Genomic DNA, 26,396 nt, shown 5'->3' with positions numbered 1-26,396 from the left:
TCAGAAGAAGATAAATAACTCATTTCCATTCCAACAAAATGAACTTCATAAATCTCTACAAGCAAGCTGGCATTGGCCTTGCAAACAATTACAATATCTGCACCCGGCTCTAGTTGCATCATCTTAACGCGTAAGTCCCACATCAATGGAACATGGCAGGGTTCAGTATATCTCATGTCATTCACAAAAAGCTTACAGAAAGAATGTACTTACTGCTCAATCTGGGATTCAGGAAAGAATTACAGTCTGCTTGAGTTGAAAACAGCTATTGTGAATCTGTGATACATTTTACATCATGTTTCTTTTGCCTGCGAACCTCTCCACATTTATCAAGCATAAATGCTTGTGTTTGCTCCAGTTTCCAGATGGATAACAAGAAATTTCCCACTTTCATTTGTATTTTTCCCCTTTGGCAATGGTCACAATTTTGAAAATCAAACTCCATAAAGTGGCAGGAAGGTTTTGACAAAGGAGTATGCAAGTGCACCAGTGAAAATGTAACTATCCGCTCTATCAAGTATTCCACCTGTAAATAAGTACCTTATCAGTTTTTCACGAACAAGGGAATTCCCAAAGAATTGCTGGAATCTAAACAAGCAAATGATGATTATTTCTAAGATGCAAGACAAAAGTTCCAAACTCTAACACCCGAATGAAAACAAGAGATAATGATGGTCCAAAGTATTAATCAGATGAGTGCCTTATGCGATGAATTGATATGCCATTCATAAAAACGACTCCAGAAAGAAACTGCAAAAAAATCCCTATGCAAAATGGAAGATTACTGGATTCAAGACACCTTTTCCTAAAGGCAAACTATTAAAGGCTGGAAAAAGAATGCAACAAATGTTTTAAATTCTGCCCAGCCATGTGGAGCACATATTACCATACCATCTCCATCTTTTCTTCCCTTCTAGCATCCCAATTCTTGTCTTCCATTGGCCTAAGTACCAGAATTTAGCATGTGATTGTCTTTTGGTATACTTCTGAAGTTTAAAATAATGCAGACTAATTTCAGTAGCTCACACTTGAGGTGCTGATCTACAACTTACACCATGTACCCAGAAATAGATGAGAAACGTAATCCAAAACGTAGTACATGGTGTTTCAAGATTATCTAGAGAAGCCAATTCTAAGATTATCAAAGGCTACTATCACAAACATCAAGGGAATGTCATTACAAAAAATACTGAAGAATATCACACTATTTCATTTTAATCATAGTTCTAATTAGCATTCTTCTTTTCATTCAAGGCTACATTAACGAACCCATGATAATCTATTTTATGTCATGAACAGACATCATGTTTGAATATTGATCACTTTAGGCCCCACCACTCCTACGGTTTTAAAACATGTCCACATATTTTAGAAGCATCACATATGAAAACATACAGGCTCAATGTCCATGCGAGCCTACAGCTCACAAACTCTTGACTCTAAATACTTTCCGACTTAAGAATTGGCTTTGACCTACCATCATGTATGGACCAAAGTTTTTAAAGGCGAAAGCGTAAGGCGAGGCGTTTTTGTGTTCGTGAGACGAGGCGTAAGCCTCGAGGTGTTGAGGCGTAAGCTTTTTAAGCCTCACATTATATAATTAATTAATATTTTTAAATATATAAAATAAAATAGCATAAATAGAAACATGAAAACAATTCATTAGAATCATAATAAAAAAAGCATACTAGTACCCTACTTTCACAAAAAAACCATAACAAAGTCATAAAATAGATTCTAGATTCAACTATACTAATAGTTTCAAACTTTAACAAAAAACTATAACTAAGTCATGAAATAGAAAATAGAGTCAACCATAATAATAGTTCTAAACTTTTACAAAAAATCCATAACTAAGTCATAAAATAACAACTAGAGTCAATTGTTTCAACTTAAATCCTCATCCTCAAGGTCATCATCATCCTCATCCAATGTATCAATAGTAGGAAAATGTCCACTATCATGTATCTCCATTTCATGTAAATCTTCATCTTCATCAATTGGTGTCAAATTCAACTCCTTCTCTTTGCCTTTGCCTCCACTTGTACCTAGCATAAAGAATTAATTAAGTGTAAATATTATAAGTTTTTTTATTAAATTTAATCAAATTTATGACTTCAATTTTTGAGTACTTACTTGGTACTTCATTATGTTTCCTTTTGTAGGAATGTGAAGAAACCATGTGATCCGATGATGTTTCAGTCTCTTGGGAGTCGGATGACACAGCTCTAATGGCATCAACACTGAATAACTCATTATCTTGAAGCCAACAAAGATCAAGGGAGAGGAGGGGATCTTCTTTCTCCGAAATCCATTCATCATCCGAATCAATCTCCTCTACCAAAATCGGATCAACATTTTGTTTTGCTTTGTAAACTTCGCTCTCTCAATCTAGTGTTGTATCTTACATACACTAGAGCATTCAACCTTTGATGTTCAAGTCTATTTCTTTTTTTTGTATGGATCTACAAATAATAAAAGTATCAAATTTATGTGTTAAAATGAAATAAGGTTCTCTAACATTGACATAGAAATATATGTAAAAAAATTTACAAAAATAGAAGTATTACCGACTCAAATGTGCTCCAATTTCTTTCACATCCTGAAGCACTACAAGTAAGGCTAAGGACTCGAATAGCAAACTTTTGCAACTCCGGTGTTGAACCCCCAAAACGCATCCACCAACTTGTAGGACTTCTTAATGTTCGAGAATCAATTGCAATACGACTCCCAAATTCACCCATTGCTTGGTCATATGAGTCTAACTGAATGTCAGCTTTTAAACGTTCTTGATAATCCAACATCCTATCATTGCATTCAAATAATCCCTTCCTCACCTCATCAACATTAGAGAACTTATCTCCATACCGCAATTGAGGATTAAGATAATAACCCGCAGCATGTAAAGGTCAATGAAGTTGCGGAGTCCATCTTGCATCAATTTTTCTCCAAATTGGGCCATATTTTCTCTCCACACCCCAACAATTAAATGCAATCTTCTCCTTAGCTGAATCCATCAACTCATAAATATAACCCATGGCTGGTCTTTTCTCTGAATCAACCTCTCTCAAGACACTAACTAATGGAACAGTGATCTTTATGCAAAAAGCAACATGAGGCCAAAAATTTGGATCAAACAACACTGTACTTCGAGTTTTCACACCTTCTACCTTTTTAGCCCATGTGCTTGAACACCATTTTTCTGATGAGAACATTGCTATAAGAGTTTGCTTTTGCTTATAAAGACTTTGGAGAGTAAGAAATGCAGTAGCAAATCGTGTAATTGCGGGACGAAGAAGTTCATGATTTTTTGTAAATGTTCTCATCAAGCTAAGAACCCAAGTATGCCCATATATGAACTTCACTACTTGCCTAGCTCGAGATAGTGTAGTAGCATGAACATTTAGCTTTCCAATATCCTCCAACATCAAATCAATACAATGAGCAGCACAAGGAGTCCACCACAATTTTCTCCTTTTTTTCCATAAGCCTCATTCCAGCATTCACATAATTAGAGGCATTATCAGTGATGACTTGCACAACATTCTCCTCTCCAATTTCTTCAACCACCTCATCAAGATATTTGAACATCAATTCCCCATTTTTTATTGTATCAGAAGCATCAATTGATTTCATAAACCAAGTGCCAGTAGGACTATTCACCAAAAAATTGATAAGACACCTACTCTTTCCATCTGTCCAACCATCTGACATAATTGAACATCCATATTGTTTCCAAGTTTTTTTGTGATCTTCCATAATGATACTTAGGTCATTCACCTCTTCTTTAAGAATCCATGTCCTCAATTCATGCATAGATGGAGGCTTAAACCCGGGCCCAAAATTTGCAACAGCATCTATCGTAGGAAACCAATAAGGATCATTCACAGTGTTGAATGGGAGACCTTTTGAATACATGAACCTACCAATTTTTCTACACACTTCCTTCCTTTCTTCTTGCTTCCACTTTGAATTCAAAGTAGTTTGTCTAGGTTGTGAAGTGGTAAATTTATCCATAGGTTCCCCACTCCCTAATGTCCCTATTGTTTTAGACAAGGCACTCTCATGCATTGAAGTTGGACCCGTACCAATTTCTTGGAGCAATTCATTTCTTTTCGTTTTTTGATCCTTAAAATTGGCTCTTTGCATTCCAATCTAGCATCTTCACTAACCTTGTTGCATGGTTTCATACCATGATGAGTTCCGGCTAAGTGATGCTTGAGTCTATTCACCCCTCCCGTGCATCTTTGATTGCAAAATTTACATCTTAAATATTACTCCCCGGCAACTTCAATAACATACTTCCACACAAAATCTTTTCTTGAATTTTTCAAATCGGAGGAACTCATTCTAAAAAAAAAAACACCAATAATAATATTCAAATTTCTATATGTTGAATATAATGTATTTATAGTATATTATCTTTCCTTGTTAATATAGGTCACATGTATGGTAGTTAGGACTCCTAGCCTTGTATATATATATCTCTCAATTGTAAGTAGACATTACATGAATGAGAATTAAGGTTTTTCTTCTTTCTCTCTCTCTCAACATGGTATCAGAGCTAGGGAAGAAAACCTAATTCTTTCCTGTTTCCCGTGTCATCAACTCCGGGCAACCTTCCGGTGACCGTGTTTCATTCCGGTCACCTTCCCCATCTCCCAATACTTTCCGGTCAGTCGGAACGTCGTTAGAAACCACTCACCGCCGGCAAAATTTTCCGGCGAACTTTCCGGCGAACTTTTCCGGCGACCTATTTTTCCGACACCGACCATACCAGAAGGAGCGCCTGGAGGAGATCTCCAACTTTTGTGAAGGCACCGGCACCAAAAGAGGATCCACGCGCCGGCCACGCGCCATTTTCCGGTCGGCGACTGCATCTCACGCGCCGGCGCGTGAGGGCGCGTGAGGCCTTTTCCGGCGACGCGCCTCCTCCTCCAGCCTCGTCTGCCGCCGACCAGCATCCCTACCTACCTGGTTCTCCCATCCGAGCCCTGCACGTACCTCTTTTGGGGATTTTTGTCTCCGTCAGCCCTCCAAACAGCCTTTCCGGCGAAGTTCCGGCTACTTTCTCTCCACCCCAATCCCTGCACGTGCCTTGGGAAGTGTTCTTCTACCTTTCTGGTGGTACCACGTCGCGATCTGAGGCCGTCTCCCTTTTTCGGTGGTGCCACGCCGCAATCTGAAGCCGTATTAGGGCTCTCTTCGATCCAAATACGTGAATATGACCACCAAAAATCAGATCTTTACCTCTGTTATCTCTGGATCTCCTATGATTACCTCAGAGAAATTGGTTGGTAGTGAAAATTATCTTTCCTGGTCTGCCTCTGTTGAACTTTGGTTTATGGGTCAAGGATATGAGGATCACTTGGTTACCCAGGAGGCAGATATCCCTGAGGTTGACCGCGTACAGTGGAGGAAGATAGATGCACAGTTATGTAGTGTATTATGGCAATCGGTTGATCCCCGGATTCTTCTTCATCTTCAGGCCTATAAAACTTGTTTTAAATTTTGGACTCAGGCCAAAGGATTATACACGAATGATATCCAGCGTCTTTATAAGGTGGCTTCTGCTATTGTCCATCTCAGCCAACAGGACTTGGATCTATCTACTTATATTGGTCAGATTGCCTCTCTTAAAGAGCAGTTCTTGACTGTGATGCCTCTTACTCCTGATGTTGGGGCTCAACAAACACAGCTTGACAAGTTCTTCATGGTCCTTACTCTTATTGGCCTCAGTCCGGATCTTGAGCCTATTCGTGATCAGATTCTTGGTAGTTCATCAGTTCCGTCCTTGGATGATGTGTTTGCTCGCCTCCTCCGTATCTCGTCCACTCAGACTTTGCCATCTGATAGCGCTTCAAATTCTTCTGTGCTAGTTTCTCAAACTACCTCTCGAGGAGGACGCAGTGGTACCCGAGGGAGAGGCCAACGTCCTCATTGCACCTATTGCAATAAACTTGGCCACACTCGCGATCGTTGCTATCAGTTACATGGAAGACCTCCTCGCACTGCCCATATGGCCCAGTCCTCTGATTCTCCGCTGCCTCAGCCTCCGAGCTCCTCCGCATCTCAGACATCTCAGGCTTCTATTGCCTCTGTTGCCCAGCCTGGTAATGCCTCTGCCTGCCTTACCCACACATCTTCTCTTGGACCCTGGATTCTAGATTCTGGAGCATCTGATCACCTATCTGGTAATAAGGATCTTTTCTCCTCTATTACTACTACCTCTGATTTACCTACTGTTACCTTAGCTAATGGTTCTCAAACTGTGGCTAAAGGTATTGGTTTGGCCCTTCCTCTGCCTTCTCTACCTCTCACTTCTGTCCTTTATACTCCTGAATGTCCTTTTAATCTTATTTCCATCAGCAAAATCACTCGTACTCTTAATTGTTCTATTACCTTTTCTGATAAATTTGTGACCTTGCAGGACCAGAGTACGGGGAAGACGATTGGCATAGGACGTGAGTCTCAAGGCCTCTATCACCTCACCTCAGATTCATCTCCTGCAGTTTGCATTTCCACTGATGCTCCTCTCCTCATTCACAATCGTCTGGGCCACCCTAGTCTCTCCAAGTTCCAGAAGATGGTTCCTCGTTTTTCCACTTTGTCGTCGCTTCCGTGTGAGTCATGTCAGCTTGGGAAACATACTCGTGTCTCGTTCCCAAAGCGTTTGAATAATCGGGCAAAGTCTCCTTTTGAGCTTGTCCACACTGATGTTTGGGGTCCTTGTCGGACTGCATCTACTTTAGGATTTCAGTATTTTGTCACTTTCATTGATGACTATTCTCGATGTACTTGGTTATTTTTAATGAAAAATCGAGCTGAGTTATTCTCTATTTTCCAGAAATTTTATACTGAAATCCAAACCCAGTTCAATATTTCTATTCGTGTGTTACGCAGTGACAATGCCAGGGAATATTTTTCAGCCCAATTTACTTCGTTTATGTCTCATCATGGGATTCTTCATCAGTCTTCTTGTGCTCATACTCCTCAACAAAATGGGGTAGCTGAACGCAAGAATCGACATCTTGTTGAGACAGCTCGTACTCTCCTCCTCCATAGTCACGTTCCTTTTCGTTTTTGGGGGGACGCTGTTCTTACCGCTTGTTATTTGATTAATCGTATGCCCTCCTCTGTCTTACACGATCAGATTCCTCACTCCCTTCTTTTCCCTGACCAACCACTTTATTTCCTTCCTCCTCGTGTCTTTGGTTGTACTTGCTTTGTTCATATTCTCACTCCTGGACAGGACAAGCTTTCCGCCAAAGCCATGAAGTGCCTCTTCTTGGGATATTCCAGACTTCAGAAGGGTTATCGTTGTTATTCCCTTGAGACTCATCGATACTTTATCTCCGCTGATGTCACCTTCTTTGAGGACTCACCATTCTTTTCCACCACTTCTGAGTCTCTTCCTGTTTCTGAAGTCTTGCCCATTCCCATTGTCTCCCCACCTGATGCTATGCCCCCTCGACCACTTCAGGTTTATCATCGTCGCCCTCGTGTCGTTGCTCCTCTCCCTTTTCCTGAGGCACCTGCTGACTCACTTCCTATCCCTTCGGCTTCACCTGCCCCGGCTCTGCCTTCTCCTAATGACTTACCCATTGCTGTTCGGAAAGGTACTCGCTCTACTCATAATCCTCATCCTATTTACAATTTTTTGAGTTATCATCGATTATCTTCACCCTATTCTGCTTTTGTTTCTGCTATATCCTCTGTTTCTCTTCCAAAGAGCACCCATGAAGCTCTTTCCCATCCAGGCTGGCGACAGGCAATGGTGGATGAAATGGCTGCTCTGCACTCTAATGGCACTTGGGATCTTGTTGTTTTACCCTCTGGTAAATCTACAGTTGGTTGTCGTTGGGTCTATGCAGTTAAGGTTGGTCCTGATGGTCAGGTTGATCGCCTTAAGGCCCGCTTAGTTGCTAAAGGCTATACTCAAGTTTATGGTTCTGATTATGGTGACACATTCTCACCTGTTGCCAAGATTGCTTCTGTCCGTTTGCTTCTCTCCATGGCTGCTATGTGTTCTTGGCCTCTTTATCAGTTGGATATTAAAAATGCCTTCCTTCATGGTGATCTTGCCGAGGAAGTTTATATGGAGCAACCTCCTGGTTTTGTTGCTCAGGGGGAGTCTGGTTTAGTGTGCAGGTTACGCCGTTCTCTATATGGCTTGAAACAATCTCCTCGCCGTTCTCTATATGGCTTGAAACAATCTCCTCGAGCATGGTTTAGCCGTTTTAGTTCTGTTGTTCAAGAGTTTGGCATGCTTCGCAGTACAGCAGACCATTCAGTTTTTTATCATCATAACTCCTTGGGGCAGTGTATTTATCTGGTTGTTTATGTGGACGACATCGTCATTACAGGCAGTGATCAGGATGGTATTCAGAAACTAAAGCAACATCTTTTTACCCACTTTCAGACCAAAGACTTGGGGAAACTCAAGTATTTCTTGGGAATTGAGATAGCTCAATCCAGTTCTGGTGTGGTCCTTTCCCAAAGGAAGTATGCTTTAGACATCCTGGAAGAAACCGGTATGTTAGACTGTAAACCGGTAGACACACCTATGGATCCGAATGTCAAACTTGTACCAGGACAGGGGGAGCCTTTAGGAGACCCCGGGAGATATCGACGGCTCGTAGGTAAATTGAACTATCTCACCATTACTCGTCCAAACATTTCTTTTCCTGTGAGTGTTGTTAGTCAATTCCTACAGTCACCATGTGATAGCCATTGGGATGCCGTAATCCGTATTCTTCGATATATCAAAAGTACACCAGGCCAAGGTGTATTGTACCAGAATAGAGGTCATACTCAAGTTGTTGGTTACACAGATGCAGATTGGGCTGGCTCACCCACAGATAGACGTTCCACTTCAGGGTACTGTGTTTTTATTGGAGGTAATCTAATATCTTGGAAGAGTAAGAAACAAGATGTAGTGGCCAGATCTAGCGCTGAAGCCGAGTATCGAGCTATGGCTTTGGCAACATGTGAACTCATATGGTTGAGACATCTTCTTCAGGAGTTGAGATTTGGAAAGGATGAACAGATGAAACTCATCTGTGATAACCAGGCCGCATTACATATTGCATCCAATCCAGTCTTTCATGAAAGGACCAAGCATATTGAAGTTGACTGTCATTTTATTAGAGAGAAGATCGCATCAGGATGTATTGCTACAAGTTTTGTCAATTCAAATGATCAACTAGCAGACATCTTCACTAAATCTCTCAGAGGTCCTACGATTAAATATATTTGTAACAAGCTTGGTGCATATGACGTATATGCTCCAGCTTGAGGGGGAGTGTTGAATATAATGTATATATAGTATATTATCTTTCCTTGTTAATATAGGTCACATGTATGGTAGTTAGGACTCCTAGCCTTGTATATATATATCTCTCAATTGTAAGTAGACATTACATGAATGAGAATTAAGGTTTTTCTTCTTTCTCTCTCTCTCAACACTATATAATAATATAATTGACTAAAAAATAATAACAAGACATAATTGAAAGGAATTTAAAAATGAAATTCAAAATTTAATTGGTTTTAATTTTAAAAAACCAATATTTGTTTTAGAAGAATTTTAAAATCATACACATAAAAGGGAAGAGATATTTTTATAATCTAAATTCCATTTAATAAGGAAATGAATGTTATATTTCATTTTAAAAAAAATAAGAAATAAAAAATATACTTATAAGAGTGAAGACAAAATATAAGAGTGAATACCTTGGAAAAATAGAAAAAAAGAAATAAAAAATAAATTTATAATTATTAAATTAAGTGTATATTTTAAACTAATTTTATTTATTTTTATAAAAAAATAAATATTTCGTGAACCAAACACACCATCAAGGAAAGAAAGGTTTTTCACCTGTGAAATATGATTATATTTTTGTAATTAAAAAAAAAAGAGGTGATTGCCGATTGGTTGGGCGGGTGGGAACTGAGAAGAGGAGGGCGATCGCACCTCGGTTTCAACATGTGAAAGAGGAGTCACAAACGGCCGCATTATATTGAGGGTGTGTGTACTACGCACCATTTTATTTTTTAAATTGGATGGCATTTGATTAAAAAAAAAAAAAATTTGATGAATAAGAACGAGAAGGAGACCCCGACTGCCAAGAGAGAGCCAGCCTCTCTGCGTCAAGTCGACTGCCATGGAAGATGAAGAAAACCATGGCAGATGGAGAACAAGATGAAGCCGAGAGGGGGAAGCATCGGAGACACGAAGAAAGGGAGATCGCGACATACCTGGAGATGAACGAGAAGGATCGCCGCCGGAGAAGATGCTCTGCGATTGGTCGTTGTCGGAGAAGATGCTCTGGATTGGTCGCTACCAATTCAAGTAGGGTTTCCTTTTGGAGTTTTTCTCCCAATTTTTGTTTGCCTTCAATCAGGACTCGGGTTTTGCTTTAGGGATCAGTTAGGGTTTTTTTTTTTAAATTTCTTCATGGCCACATCAGCTTCTACAACGCGTGCGCCTTCTTCTCAGAGCGTAAAAGGCGCAATCAAGGCGCGCCTCAGACACGCCTCGGTGGAAAAGGCGTACGCCTTTCTCGCATTGCGTTTTATTATTTACGTGTCAGGGCGTTTTTGCCTCGCCTCGCCCTAAGGCGCACCTGAGATACGCCTTTGAAAACCTTGGTATGGACATTGTTGGCTTTGGGCCCAATACCCTCATGGCTCTAATGCGCATCCACTTGTTTTAGAGGCATCACCCCTTATGACTATCAGGAACTCTCACCTTCCCAAGCAATGTGGATGTCACATTATATTTAAGACCCTTTTGTAATTATAAAATGCATGTATTACCTATAAAAAAAAATTAAAAAGAAAAAAAAGAAAAGAAGTTCCACCTCAATTATTCGATAATACATGTCTTATAAATAAATAATAATTCAAAGGTGCTCTAACATACCCATCACTTGGGTAAGCTAGCAGTGTGTCACGGACTTAGGCTTTTCCTAAGCTCATGTGCAGCACTTAGACAACTTCAACCCGCTCGATGTTGCTAAGTCAGCCTTTCCCTCACGAACTTAGCTACCTAGGCTAAGTATGCACACGGCTTGGAAGCTAAGAAAACCATAGGCAACACTTAAAGAAAAGGAAGCTTTATTGCTTAAAAGAATGCTTACAATGCTTTCGAATCTCACTTGCTTGATGTCTTGACCAAATGAGACCCTCACCTATTTATAGGCACCTTAGGAACTCTCTCTTAAGAACTTTGTAGAACCTTAGAGGGTTTCTTACAAATCAAGAATTTTCTAAAACATCCTACATAAGTCTATGTACAAGAGGACTCTAGAATATTCTAGAATGCCCCACACTATTCCAATGTCTCCTAGCCTAGTGTAGAGACGTGTAGACATCTCTAAGCTTCTTTAGAGTCTTCCACATTCTTCCACCAATGGACAAGTGTGGATTGCTCCAGGAAGTTCCAAAAGCTTCCTGCTGCCTATATAAGCTCCAAAGAGGGTCATTTGAAGTAGGGTGTGACACTCTCCCCCACCTATGTCGCAAATGTCCTCATTGCTCCTTCTACCCAGAACTGCTTGATTTGCTCTTGGAATTGCTATAGTGCGTCCGCATGCTCCCTGCTAGCCTGGCTCTTTGGTAGTCCCTTCCATTTCACTACTTCATAGCAGGAGGCACACCTCATCTCCTTATAACTTAGTGTGCGATGATATGCGTCGTAAAAGGTCACAACGGTTGTAGGTACCTTTTTTGATAACCCTTGGCTTGGATCATCCTTGTCTTCATGGTAGGGCTTCAAGTAGCTCACATGAAAGACATGACAAATCTTCAACCTCAAAGGCAACTCGACCCTGTAGGACACCTTGTCAACTCGTCCCAAGATAGTAGAGGGGTCTTCGTATCTCCTCACAAGGCCTTTATGTACTGGCCTTAGGGACTTGAACTGTTGAAGAAGGAGCTTGACAAGTACCAAGTCTCCAACTCGATACTCCCCATGTTGCCTCTTCTTGTCAGCCCACTTCTTCATCTTCCTAGAGATGTCCACACATCTCTATACTAGGCTAGGAGACATTGCAATAGTGTGGATTGCTCCAAGAGGTTCTAGAAGCTTCCTGCTCCCTATATAAACTCAAGGGAGGGCCATTTGGAGCAGGGTGTGACAGGTGTCTCTGAATTTACTTGGACAAAGGAGGCCCTTAATAAAAAAAAATTTACATTCTACTCCCATTCCTCTCCTCTCAATAAGTCCCAGTCCCACTCTCCTACTCCTTTCTCTTTCCTCGCTGCATTTTCTGGTGAATAGACACTCTATCTGAATCCAGGATGAAAGATATAATTCAAAATTGCAAAATGATGAAAAAATTTTAGGCCAGACAATGAGGCAACAGAGAAAATGAAGTATGTAACATATTATAATTATTATTATTATTCCCTTTTTCCAATAGCAGAGCAAGAAATTGCAGAAGTTGACAATTTATGTATTGAATAAATAAGATAATGAGAATTATATACAGAAAATCTGAACATTTACGTAAACAAAATATTAAGCCAAATACCAAACTCCCAGTGGAAAAGATCAGGTGGCAAAACAGAACATTCTTTTCCCAATCAGAAATGAGCAAAACAGTTTGTTTAATTACTAGAACAGGAGCTAGTACATCAACAAAGAGTCAAAAAATGGTTCAGTGCCTCATCACAGCAATCAATTATACGAGTAAAAGGTGATTACCATGCCCAGGAATAAGAGACCCGGAGTCTTTGACACCCGCATCACGTTTGATCATTGACTCAGTAAGGTCCCCAAAAAGAGATCCAAAGAAATTCAGAAATCCAAAAGCTATTGCACTGACAGCAGTCAAAGAAGATGAGTTAAATGCTAGTCAACACAAAATTTTTCATTTTTGGACATTAAGTAAAAGTTCAAAACAGACCTGAATCAACTTCATATGAAAAAGATCCAGAAAGCAAAAGGAGGAAAAAGACTCCACTTTGGACACCAGAAGGAAGAGAACTAGCAGTTTCTCAAACAAGTTACTTTAATTATCTAATCCAACAGTATTCTTCCACACTAATAACTATGATGAAAATGCAATATAAAAGTACACTTTATTGCACGCGTTATGAATATTTACACCTCCCAATCAAGTATTTGGACCCCAAAGAAATCTAAATATGAGAAGATCAATAAGAAACAGGATCATCAAACAAATAAAGCTTCTAGCCCAAAAAATCTCTGAAATGGGACCATTCAAATGATGAATGCTTCACTACAACACATCAAGGATTAGAACGTCGGAAATTGCAGAAATATGGGTGATTAGATTTTATAGAAATATCCCATGTGGATGAAAATTGATTAAAACTTATAGAAATTTAAAAAAAACTCTAATAAATGATAAAATAAATAATAATAATACATATATTAATATTATTTTATTATATATATATATAAGAAAAAATTTGTGTTCGACAATAATATACAGAACTTAAGAATATATTTAATGCTAAAATAATGATGTATCTAATTTAGATATATTCAAGGATATAAAAATATAGTTATATTTGTATGGTTATTTTTTATTTAAAATATTTATAATTTTATTTACAAATGGTTTTTTATATTTTAAATAATAACTTAAATGGAATTTTAAAATTACATACGTCATAAACAAACATTATATATACATTATTTGTACACATCTTAACAAGGGCAGTCTTGCCCTGGTGGTACCTTGCCACCATTCCAAATTATGGGCCTCAAGTTTGAGTCACTCACATGCTATTAATTTTTTTCATTTGGCACATGGAGTGGATAAGTGTGGGAGCAGCGCATGGCATGGAGAAGTGTGGAAAGTCACCAGAATATCAGCGATAAATCAGGAAAAAAAGAAAAAAATCACAAAAATAACGGTTGGACCAAATTTCTTCCCTAAATATCACATTGGGCACACTGATACATATGATTTTTCGCCAAAATTTTGGTGATATATCACAATATTTGCATCCTTGTAACAGATAGGATGGGTTCATCCTAACTCCTGAATCAAATGTCTCTAGACAGAAAATAAAGCTAAAAATTGTTCATTTCAGTTTGCAAATGGAAAGCACAAGTCACGATTAAGTAAATGACTTGGATTGGTGTCAAAATGCAAAGGTACTATTGTTACTAAACTTACCATATAGAGTCTATAAAGAGTGTTCATAACAGAAAATGGTTTGAAGATTCCTGGGGCTGATGACCTCATTGATATGGGGATTATACATATTATTTTCAAATTTCGGACAAGTTAGCAATGATTTTGGCATAAATAGCTGTAGGAATTTAATTCTATTATTATTATTTTTTTTTGTCAAGAAAAAGAGCATTAGCTTGTTAGTTTTATATGAGAGAGAGTTAGCCATTTCAAGTCTGCTAAAAGACTAGATACCTTGATAAAGATGTTGGCCAGCGGAAAATCTTTGACAATATAACAGAAGTGGCTATACAACCACCTAAGCCTGCAATAACTCCCTCCCATGTCTTCTTTGGACTAATATTGGTGAGTGGTGTTCGACCAAATGCCTGCATTACAAAACAAAATAATCTCAGTTCATGTTGGTAAAGAGAACATTATGAATTTAAGAAGTCATCCAAGTTAAGTTCTAATAATGGCATAAAGAATGAAATGAATGGAAGGAAATTAACAGCAAATTAGAAAGTTATGCATCCTATAACTCTTTTTTGCAGCTGCACAACAGCTGAGCAATACAAAGTTCTTGTGCCTTACAACCTTATAAAATTAGTAAATTGTTTCTATACGTTTCATAACACAAATCAAGAGAAATGGGGAAGCTTATATCATTTAAATACTTCATTATATGGGTCAAAGGGGGAAGGTAAAAAAAAAAAAAAAAACTATCTTAATTGTTGACTTATCCAATTTCTAAAACTTTATCATAAAAAACAACCGTTAAGGAGAAATAGTTAAAAGACCAATAAATTCAATTTAAACCAAATATTCAAATAATAAGAAATTCCACCAAAATCACTCATCTATTTTGAAGGAATTAAGTATTAACTTACCACTTAAATACAGAGAAAAAAAAAGGTTAATAAAAAGATTAAAAACTAATCAATTATTGAAAGGACAAGTATGGAAGATAAATAACAGGCTTTAGCACATAACCTAGAATGCTTTTGTAAGGAACTTGGTAACTAATTTCATTTGTGACAAAACAGATCAAACTGGAGGAATTCCATTTTCATGGTTTAGTGACGAGTGGTTTTTTCTCCAAGGAAGTAAGTATAGTAATGACTAGTCAATTATAAGCCATAGCTAATGGAACACCTAGTTAAAGATTACATAACATGGCCAATTTATAACTTCTGTAATTAATGCAGATTTTAAAAGGTCACACTTCCAAAAGAATTATAAGAAGATGCCAAATATGATAAGCATTCCTTTTTAGAACATATAATATAATAGTACAGTATGATAGTTACACAACCTGGCAAATTTAGGTGCATCAATACCTTGCCCCCAAGAAAAGCATATGTATCTGCTGCAATTATACTGCTGATAGAAATCAAGGTTACCACAAGACCCACTGTCCAATGAGCTTGACCACCAAGAAGAAAAGGCCAAGCCGTTCCTATTCCTACCAAAAATAACCCTGGTTAGGAAACAGCTGGCAAAGCATAAAGCAGATCCACAGGCTCAGAATATACACAAAGCTGTGGGCCCACATGCAGGTGTTCAATACAAAACATCCAATGGTCAAGTTTCATCTAAAGCAAACAAAAGCTGTTGCATAATCCACAAAATCAGCAAGCTAGAGAACTACAAATTAACATTTCATACGAGAGGGAAAATTGAATATAATAATAAAAAATGGGTGGGTAATTCACAGGATATCACACAGAACACCATATGGTTTAGTAAAAGTGAAAATAAGAGCATTTTTTTGGTGGCTACTTGCGTCAGAAACCAAAATGAATACTCGAAAAGTAAAGCACTCAGATTCTCAGTCTCATTCATAAGGGTCCCAAGTGAGGGGCCATAGATGCAAAAAACCAAAACAAGTTAATAATAAAAATAATTTTAAAATAAGAAATGGGTTGTATTAATTTACGAAAATCTTGGGGTTATTCTAATATAAGGATTTTCATGCTCTTCTGCAGTGTAATCTTCTTGACTCTTTGCTGATTTTGATTTGCTTAAAATTAATCTTCCTTTATATTTCTTAATTATATACAGCTTTATGTGTGCTGTAATATTGGTGGTTATGTGATGCAAATAATAAGAAATCAGATCACAAACGCACAAGACAGATTTACGCGGAATCGTCAACTTGAGGTGAAAACCATGAGCCTATCCAAGGTTATGAGCATTCCACTATTGAAAATACGAATACAAGACTAGTCTTACTAACCTAAGCTTTCAATCCCCTTGACTCTATTTGGTTGTGCCACCTTAAGCCTCTTCACTTCTAACCTTATTCTGCAAACAACAAGCACAGCTCTCAGTTCTCCCACTAAGATCTGCTGGAACTTACAGATGCTACCCTGGTGTCTCACCAAAGCACTCAAGCAGTGGTTGAGATTTTCTCATCAACAACAGCTTCAACTAATCAATCTCAGCCTGTAGATCTTCAATCAATCTTTAATACTAATTCCAAGATGAGAAGGATCAGCAACCAGATCTCAAAGATGAATGCCCTCTCAATAATTTCGTCAATAAAATTCTGAGAATTAAGAATCCTGTTTCTGAACTGTTTTCCAGATTCGAAAACACGTTTGACAACTTTTTAACAGAAATAGTTTTTATGTGAACTTGTTTTGAAAACAGTCTTTTTTGAGAACAAATTTTCATTGTTTTCACTTGTTTTTTGGAGCCTATTTTAAAAAATGATTGTATAAATATGGAGAATGATTGAAAATAAACACCACACATAAAAGTTATTTATAAGAAATATTTGAAAATACATAAAACAGGTTGAAAAACATTCCAAGTCCTCAAACAGACTTTTGTTCCGAAAAATATTTGAAAATTGTTCTCAAAAACTTTTTTGAGAATTGTTTTCGAAAACATTCCTAGACAAGCACAAGATCTCTCCCAATTGAAATATCAACCCATATTCATAGGCAAACATCAATTAAGAATGATCTTCCCTAATATTCATCTTCAAATATTCTATACTTGATGCTAAAATGTCAAATCTTCCAAAGTTAAACATAATCTTTCCATAATAATGTCTTGAAACCTAAGTCAAACATAATCTTTCCATAATAATATGTCTTGAAACCTAAGAGATCAAATCAAATATCCCAAAGTAAAAATCAAACTTTCCAAAATCTTCCCCATAAATGAACTTCCAAATTCACCAAAAGATCTTTCCTTGCTTAAGATCTTCAACATGTTAACACAATTTGAATATTCTTTGAAATTTTTTCCCAATCAAAGATGAAATCATAGTCAACTTGAAGTGTCAAATGTCAAAACCTTTCCTTCAAGAATTCTCCCAAAACACTTCAAAAATTTCCAAGAATTCTTACCAAAATCAAAACATTCAATCTATAGATTAAATCTCAGTTGGGATTTTGGGAACCTTCCCATGTAAAAAGACTCAAGACCAATGTTAAACAACCTTTGCCTGAAGACCAATTCTCTACCATACCCAAAACACCCACAAATTCACCTTCAGCTTGACATGGTCTGGACCTCTTTAGTGAAAGGTTGGGACTTCAATGAAGTAACAAGGAGAAAAGGCATTCTGCCAAATATAGTCCAAACTTCTTTAAACAAGGTCCAAACCACGTTGAGAAAATGAGCATTTGGCTTAGATATTGTCTGAACTTCTTTAGTCAAGGCCTAGATCACATTGGCAAAAAACATTGTGTACATCAAGTCTGGAACATATATGCAAAGGTCCAGACCACACTGCCAAAATCAAGCCCCAAATGCACTTAGCTTAGATATAGTTCGGACAAACCACATTGTTTTTTCATGGACTTTTTATGCACTCGCCTTCTTTTTGGCTTCTCGAGACACTTCTATCCAAATTAATCCTTCAAACATAGAGACCTCTTCATTGTTCAAACCCAAAATCCCGAGCTACCTCAAATGCTCAATAGAGTCTTCTTGATGAATTGATCAGAAAACTTGAGATGATCAAAGCACTGACTGAAGAGATACTCCTAGACTAGTCATGAAACTGCTAATAATTTTATATACGGTCAAGTGAGTAGATAATTTTTTACTTGGGTTGTGCTTCCCCATTTTAAAGCCTTTTCAATATTCTTATGTTCATGAATCCAGACAAATGAATTGAGTAGGAAAATTCATAAGCAGAAAATACATATCAAAGACATTTCAGTTGTACCAAGAATTATGGAATCCCAACTAGAGAAAAATTACGATATTAACTGCTTCAAACTCCTCAAATTTTCCAGGAGCAAGGACATAGCACAAGCTAGAATTATATGCCACTAACTCAAAAAGTTTTCATCCTTGATTATAGAAACCCTTTCACTTGTCTTCATCTGATTAGCACGAGTAATCTTTCCCACTTATATATTAAAAAAATGTCTTAGATACCTCTATTGATAAGGTACAATAAGTTACCAAAAAGGAGACTGAAAAAAAAATGATGCCATTCCTAGAGAAATCAAAAGTGGCATGTGACTTATCTGCCAATGGATGCATATCCCAGTAACCAAATCAACAACACACACACACACACACACATATATATATAGATTCCAAAATAGCTACCAAAAGTCACTGTGCATGCTAACATGGCCCGAGTCAATTTAGACAAAAACTGTGGATTTTCAGTATAAATAAGATTTGTAAACAGATGCATGGATGTCATAGCACATGAATACATATAGAGAATTATTTCAATACTGGCTAAATAACCAACCACCCTAAACATCTAAATTGCCTAAGCTATAAAATATTCGAAGGATTTTTATGCTGAGAATAATGGTTAGTAGAATAAATTTCAACCAAATGTCATTATGATTGCCCTCCCCGGTAGAGAAGCTAGGGATGCAAAAATGAAAAAGATCCGTTTGCCTGATATCGACCATTCTGTACAACCTGTACAACCATCTTCATGAGATGCATTTACTAAAGACAATTCATGCCTAGATAAAATTTGCTCAGATGTAGGTTGCTTTGAATATTCAAATTTATAGAAGATAAGAGAAAAAAAGAAGCACTTCTTACTGGTGTTTAAGGCAGGAGCTGCTAAACCACATCGAAGCTTAACCCAGAAACAAGGAAGATAACCACAATAAAATAGCCCAAACATGGCACTACTAAGCTGAGCAAAACGAGGATTTCCCCTCTGCAAAAGCAATGCCATAGCAACAAAAAAGGCAGCAGATGTCACGGAAACATCAATGTTACCAAAGTACCTGACCATACAAGTGAAACAGTAATCAGAAATAAAGAAACTAGAAGCCAACATAAATGAGTCTCAAACCTAGAGTTATATATGCGCAAAACATAGATGAAAAAACCGATCTTCCAAAAAAATCCTTTCACAAATCAAACTTGCGAATTCTTTGTTGCTAGTATACTATATATCATATCAGGCAAATGTATTGGCTTTTTAAATAATTTGACAATTATTACCCAAAAGAAGCACAGAAGTGCCATAAAAGTACTCTGCTTTAAAAAATAAATAAATTCCATTTGGTACTCAAAGAAGAACTGTAAACATAAATAAGCGACCAAAAACCAGTTAGTTGATGCCAATGTTCACAGAAACCTGAGGATCTTGCACAAGAATAGAGCACAGATATGATGAAGAGAGAGAGAGAGAGAGAGAGAACCACAATCACAAGACATCAAATTTTTGCAGCTCATTCTGGTTCTGAGTATTGGTATTATTTTGAATAAGATTTGAATACCATTCTGGCTCCAAGTCGCTGTAGAGACATGTACAAGGTGCTTTAAACAAATTATTTTCTTGCCTACTAAAAGAACTGCTGGTGGAAAAACAACAGAAAATTGAAGAGAGATTTTGAATATGATGACCAACATCAGCCTTCCAAATGATGGCTCACAAACTTGAGTGAGAGCAGCTCACTTAGCAAACCATGTTGATCTTAATACTTGGAATGTCACACTTAACCCCAGAATTATAGGCATCGAAATCAGACTTAAAATGAAAACAAAGCCACTCCTAAGAGTTTATACTATGTACATTGGAGATTTGAGAAAAGAAAAAGCTTTAAACCTTCTCCAATCTAAAGAATTTCCAAATACATTTATGGGTAATTTTATTTAAGGACAACATGAAAACGGCGAGTTTGTGATTACAACAGATTCAAAGAAATTTTCTCTAGGGTGGGGCCACACTTAAGAAGAAACCCCATCTAGGAAAGTGGTCCATTGCCCACCCGAACAAAAATTATGGTACTCTCGATATTAGAAATATCTCTGGTCTAAACAAGACTCTCCCTGGCAAGTGGAGCTAGAGATTTACAACTAAAAGAGAGTCCTTATGGAAACGTGTTATAGTAGAAAAGTTTTTGAGGAAGAAGAAAAGGGATGGTGCACAAGGGGTGTGAGGGATAGTTATAGGGTGAATTTATGGAAGGTAATTAGAAACGGGTGAAAGGTCTTTAAAAGTAAATCTCATTTCATGGTTGCCAATGGAAGAAGAGTTAGATTTTGGAAAGATAGATGGTGAAGGGACTTACCTTTGAAAGAGTCCTTCCCAACATGATTCCCCATAACCACTGCTAAAGATTGATGGGTAGCAGAAGTGCGGGAGCAAGCTCCGTGCTTATTAAGACAATTCCAAGATGTGGAACTTGAAAGAGTGATGACTTTTTATAAAGACTGCAAATGAACTGAGTTAGGAGAGATGAGGATGACAGAATGGGTTGGAAGGGATACTTTTGCATGCCCTTTGTTCGGCGCTTTTAATACAACTGCTTTAACCTATTAAAAGAAAAAATAATTGGTTGTAAGGAATCCAAGTGTGACATTTCTTTGTCAAATCCTTCTATTCCTCCCTAGTTCTATGAAAAGTCTTTTTCCATACGGATAATTTGGAATTCCTAGGTACCTATGAAGTTGGGATTCTTTGCATGGAATGGGTGCTTCTTTGGAATGGGTCAGAGTGTACATATATGATCATTCATTGATCATAATAGGTTTTGTTGATTGGCTTAGCTCCAAATAAAGAAAGGGTGCTTCTTTTTTGTTGTTCTCTCATCTTTTCACTTACCTAGTTAGTGCCTATTGTGTGTGTGTTTGTATGGATATTTTAAGGACAACCACTGAGATTCTACATTGCGGATATCAAATCCTTAGAATAAGAGGCATAACATCAACTAGATAAAAGTTATTTTAACAATCCGGTGTAAGAATTCCTATGGAGATTACACTTTTCTGCATTGACCACTAGATGCCTTAGGAGAGGGGAGGGGGTGTTTTGTAAATTCATTCCATACAGACATGACAGTGGATGAGATGTTTGACAATTTAGGTCACGTTTGTTTTGGAAAACACATTCTAGTTTTCATTTCCTATTGTCATTTTTTGAAAACAATTTTTATTTCCTATTTTTTCTTTTCTTGAAAAATGTATCTAATTAAGAAAAGTGAACTGCTTTTAGAAAACAAAATTTGTATTTGGTTTTGAATTTTCACTAGTGTAAAAAAAATTGTGAGAAGAAATATAATTGAAATTTTACATAGTACATATCTCATATTATGAGATTTATTATTATAAAGTATAATATTATTACCTTTTCATGATGCATATAATGTGATATTATTATATTATATATCATATTTTATACATATTCTATAATTCATTATTCTATTGCATTTGTTCATTATCTTTTTTATTTGTAACTATATTTTTATTTTTATTTTAAAACGCTTTAATAAAATATTCTTATATACTTATAATGAATCAGCATTATCAACTAAATTATTCTAAAATAAAAATACGTTCACTAAAAACAATCCATAGTCTAATAACTAAACAAAACACCCATACCATACTTTTAAGATAATATTTGTTTTCAAATATATATGAGATAATGTTTATTCATATTAATATTCTTTCATATTTGTAATATTCGTATTCCTTTTATATTGTGGCTCCTATAAGGTCTTTTATGTGATTTTATCTTTTATTTATTTTCAACTTTTTTTTTTTTTGATAAGTAAGACAATGTATATTAAAAAAGAGGCCAATAGCCACACAGTATACAGGAGATATACAAGGCAACTAAAGCCTCACAACCAAAAAACAAAAGGGACCAAGAAGACCTCACCTCCCCTAAGTGGCAGCTAGCCACTCTAGAAAGCCTAGAAGGGAGAGAGAGTTATCTCCAATATCCAATCTAGCCCAACCCCACAAATTACAAACAAGAAAATTCTTTAGCTTCTGTCTATGTATCACACCCCCTTTAAAGGCTAACCTATTCCTTTCTTTCCAAACCGTCCAAAATATACATAACGGGATGGTCTTCCAAATCTTTTTCCTTTTTTTTCCCACCCAGTGACCTCTCCAGCTAAACAAGACCTCCTTTACAGATTCTGGAAAGACCCACTTAACACCTACAAGCCCAAGGACTAACTCCCAAAGGGCTCTAGTCACTATACAGTGAATAAGGACATGATTTACAGATTCTTCAACTTTTTAGAAAATGATTTTCACTTTTCTTAAGAAAATTTTGAAAACACCAATTGATGTTTTTATTTGCATTTTTTTTCATTTTTTGAACCTCATTTTCTAAAAAATGAAAATGGGAAAACACTGTCCAAGCATGTTTTCAAACTGATTTCTATTTCCTTTGAAAATAAAACCAGAAAACAGTGTAAACAAACAGGGCCTTACTAGTTCAAATGATTGGGAACACTGCCAGAAATATCCTTGGAGAACTTACAAGAAAAGGGGAAAGCCCAATCTCAATGTCCAAGCATGTTTTCAAACTGATTTCTATTTCCTTTGAAAATAAAACCAGAAAACAGTGTAAACAAACAGGGCCTTACTAGTTCAAATGATTGGGAACACTGCCAGAAATATCCTTGGAGAACTTACAAGAAAAGGGGAAAGCCCAATCTCAATGTCCAAGCCTTAATTTGACATGTCAATTATGATTTAAGTTCCTCCAGGGATTTATTGTAGTTAGTGTATATTGAATTTCTATTTTAGGTGGTGGTTTATTTTTAGTCAAGTTTTTATTTCTTTTAGTCTTCTTTTTTTTTGATAAGTTTTCTATTTCTTTTAGTCTTCTTGTTATGTTAACTAAGTTTTTATTTCTTTTAGTTTTTACAATAGTGTTCATTTCCTATGCCTATTCTTAGAAGGAAAGATAAGGAACTAGGAAAGTTGTCCTATTAAACAAGGTCATATGTTAACGATGCCATTGGAAGAGGCTCACTACCCCCCTCACACCTCTCAGTAGCCAGGAAGAGGCCACACCTAACATCAGAACAAGTGACATGGAGCGACTCCTCCGCCAACGTTGTGCCCTACCCTCGCCTCCTGGCTGAACCTCCATTTCTATCCCCTTGTCTTTTCTTTTTCCCTTTTTTTTTTAGTGTCTTCTTTGATCTCTCATTTCATTATACAATAAAGAAAAAATGTCCATAATGTTGGATTTTTTATGCTCCGCCATCATATTTGGTATCAGAGCCTATGAACCACACTAAGGCAACTAGAGGCAGATGGAGCTTTAGCCTGTATGTTGCACCAGCTTTACTTGCACCTAGGAAAAAGGATGCTAATTGGCGAATGCATATGGTCCTGTTATAAACAAAATTACAGTCAAATACAAGTTTTCAATATATGACCTTGATGATATATTAAGACATTATGATGGATTCAACAATGTTCCCAAAGTGTGATTGCTTTTAGACACTAGATGTGATTGCCTAGGAGTCTTTGTATGATTGCCTAGAATTCCATTATCTATTCTTTCCTTTGCTTTTCTCATTTTTGATTTCTCATTTCATTATACAAAAAGGAAATAAACTTCCATAATGCAGGAATTTTTTACGATCCTACATCAATTGTCCGACAGCCCAAACCATTTGGTTCTTATGGTTTGTGGTTTTTAGTATAATTAGGATTTTCCTCATTCCTTGAGGTGAGTGCTTTCCAACTTAGTAAATTTGTCCCAAGAAATCTAAGGCATGCATGGCAGGAAGCTCCCTTTGCTTAACCTGGTGCATTTAGAAAGAAGGAATAGAAAAATTTTTAAGGGAAGGGAATGTCAAAGAGTCAAATCTAGTTCCAAGAGAAGATGATACTTCCTCCACTTTATGGGCAACTTAAGTTCTCAATGACTTTCTGGACCACTTAATCATAATCGTTCTCATTTTTTCAGTACCTCTTAGTTATAATCGTTTTCATTTTTTCCTATCAAAAAAAATAATTGTTTTCATTTTTCTTACTCCCTAGTTGCTTCAAAGGGTTCCTGCATACTCCCTGTGTACTCAAGTTTGACCTCCTTTTACTGCTTCTAGTGTTATCTTATTTGCTAGCCCAAAAGATTAAAAGTAGATAATTAATTAAAAATAAAACCCAGGCAATACATATCACTCAGACAAACATGTCAGTATAATGTCTATGCTCATTTAAATTTAACGACATAATCCAGATAAAATGGCAATCAGTTATTAAAGATACAATATACTCACATAATACATGGTATTTGCATCATACAGCATTCTAGTAGTGAAAGATAAGAATTCAGAAATGAAATTACAGGGTATAACAGGAGCTACATTTTGTTCCGATAAGAATAAATATTATTAATGAATCTTACAGTGTAAGTAACGGCATGACAGCACAGATAACAGAGCAAACTCGTGACACATATCGAGGAGGAGGTGTCATTCCTGCAGTAATTCCATGACTTCTAACCAACTCAAAATATTCACGTGCACCGATAAAAACAGCAGCAGCTAGGGCAGCTGTGAAAACCCATCCTCCAGCCAATACAACACCACCAACTAGAATTCCAATGCCTAGTCCAAAAACAACCCTTTTCTTAAACTGACTCTCTTTTTGTTGATGCTCAGAAACCAAATCTTCGTTGATTGGTAATTTAAGGCCTTTGTCAACTTCCTACAACATACCCATCTCAGCATTTCAATTCAATAAATCCCTCCGACATCAAAACAATAACAACAACTAGAAAACAGAAAATAAAAATAAAATAAAAAAAGCAATCCAAGTACTCTCATTTCATGAAGCTTCTTCATTACTCCTTCCAGATTTACTCTAATTTATATCTCCAACAGCTGAAACCCAAATTTATCATTTCTACTTTAACGGTGCAGTGCTACACATCCCAACTAACATAACCTTCATTTCTCCCTTCCCTTCCATTCCAAAGGGGCAACCGCAATCCAATATTTTGACGTGCTCTTACCAAATGAGTGTAGACGTGGAGTTAGGACAAATGACTTGGAAAATATTGCGTTTTGCATTTTCAAAATTCCATGCTCATTCCTTCATATCCCAAAATTTGCAAATAACTTGAAAATCCTATTCTGAATGGTTTCGTAGTGCAAATACATCTTTCTTATTTTCATATATGAGTTTTTATAGAATTAGTCCCAGCTTTTCCAATGACAAGTAATACTGAATTGGGCAGTGAAATTTTAATCCAAAATCAATTTCATCACCAGAATATACAGCCCAAAGGCATAATCACACGTAAAAATATCCATCCAGATGGTTCTATTAGAACCACTACCTGAAAGTAACTACCATCAATTAAACTCCACCTGTCCATCGAGAAAACTTGAGGAAATGCAAAGAATACAGAATTTTCATTCTTGTCTTTATTCTTTATGTATATTTGATTCCTAAACAATGAAACTTTAAGTTTCAGAACTTCAGGTTCCCGTTTGGTTTGCCAGAAAATCCACCCAACTGAACCCAACACGCCATGTGCACCTCCCGGAGAAAAAATCTCCCATTTCTTTTGGGAAAAGGATTCAGGAATTTACATCTTTTCCAATATTTTTTCTCAACCACCAAAAAAAAAACAAATCAATTGTCAAACACACAAAATTGAAGTACCTCCCTGGCACTGTCCTCACCGCGCCGGTCCGGTTCAGTCCTCGCCACGGCCGTAATGAACCGGCGGCTGTTGATGCGAAAGACGGTTCTGGGCCCATGAAGAACGAGTCCGAGACTGAATTTGGAAGAGGGGCGAGTGAGAACTAGGGTTTTCGAGGAGGGGCGACGGCAAGGGAGAGGGGCGACGGCAAGAGGAATGAGACCGTACCGATCGATTTCGATGTATGATGCCATCAAAATCGAAGAAAACACTTGTCCAAAGAGTCTGAGTATATCTGATTGTCCATTACATTCTCTTTCCCACCGGTTTTTGGGTCACATCCAATTCTCGCGATCCTCTCTAATATATATATTTTT

General features: G+C 37.1%; 1 protein-coding gene and 1 long non-coding RNA gene across 3 annotated transcripts; both read right to left on the bottom strand.

The window, feature by feature from the left end:
* LOC100248919 (phosphatidate cytidylyltransferase 4, chloroplastic) lies at positions 1–26,396 on the bottom strand. The gene is made up of 7 exons (XM_010663378.3): positions 26,040–26,396; positions 24,775–25,076; positions 19,197–19,387; positions 15,497–15,621; positions 14,412–14,545; positions 12,713–12,828; positions 1–526 (listed from the first exon to the last, which is right to left on the bottom strand). The coding sequence occupies exons 1-7, from the start codon at positions 26,271–26,273 to the stop codon at positions 435–437; spliced, it is 1,194 nt and encodes a 397-aa protein (XP_010661680.1). The 5' UTR covers positions 26,274–26,396; the 3' UTR covers positions 1–434.
* On the bottom strand, positions 1,716–7,476 carry LOC104881875 (uncharacterized). 2 transcript variants are annotated; one of them, XR_787784.3, is made up of 3 exons: positions 2,571–7,476; positions 2,137–2,465; positions 1,716–2,048 (listed from the first exon to the last, which is right to left on the bottom strand). It is a non-coding gene; the product is annotated as an uncharacterized LOC104881875 (long non-coding RNA). The 2 variants fall into 2 exon arrangements; XR_002032017.2 differs by lacking the exon at positions 2,571–7,476 and having other exon boundaries at positions 2,137–2,563.

The sequence above is a fragment of the Vitis vinifera genome, chromosome 15, assembly GCF_030704535.1.
Source record: "Vitis vinifera cultivar Pinot Noir 40024 chromosome 15, ASM3070453v1".
In the NCBI taxonomy this organism is placed as follows: Eukaryota; Viridiplantae; Streptophyta; class Magnoliopsida; order Vitales; family Vitaceae; genus Vitis; species Vitis vinifera.
The sequence above is the reverse complement of the archived record's forward strand: the minus strand, read 5'-3'. Positions and strand labels throughout refer to the sequence as shown.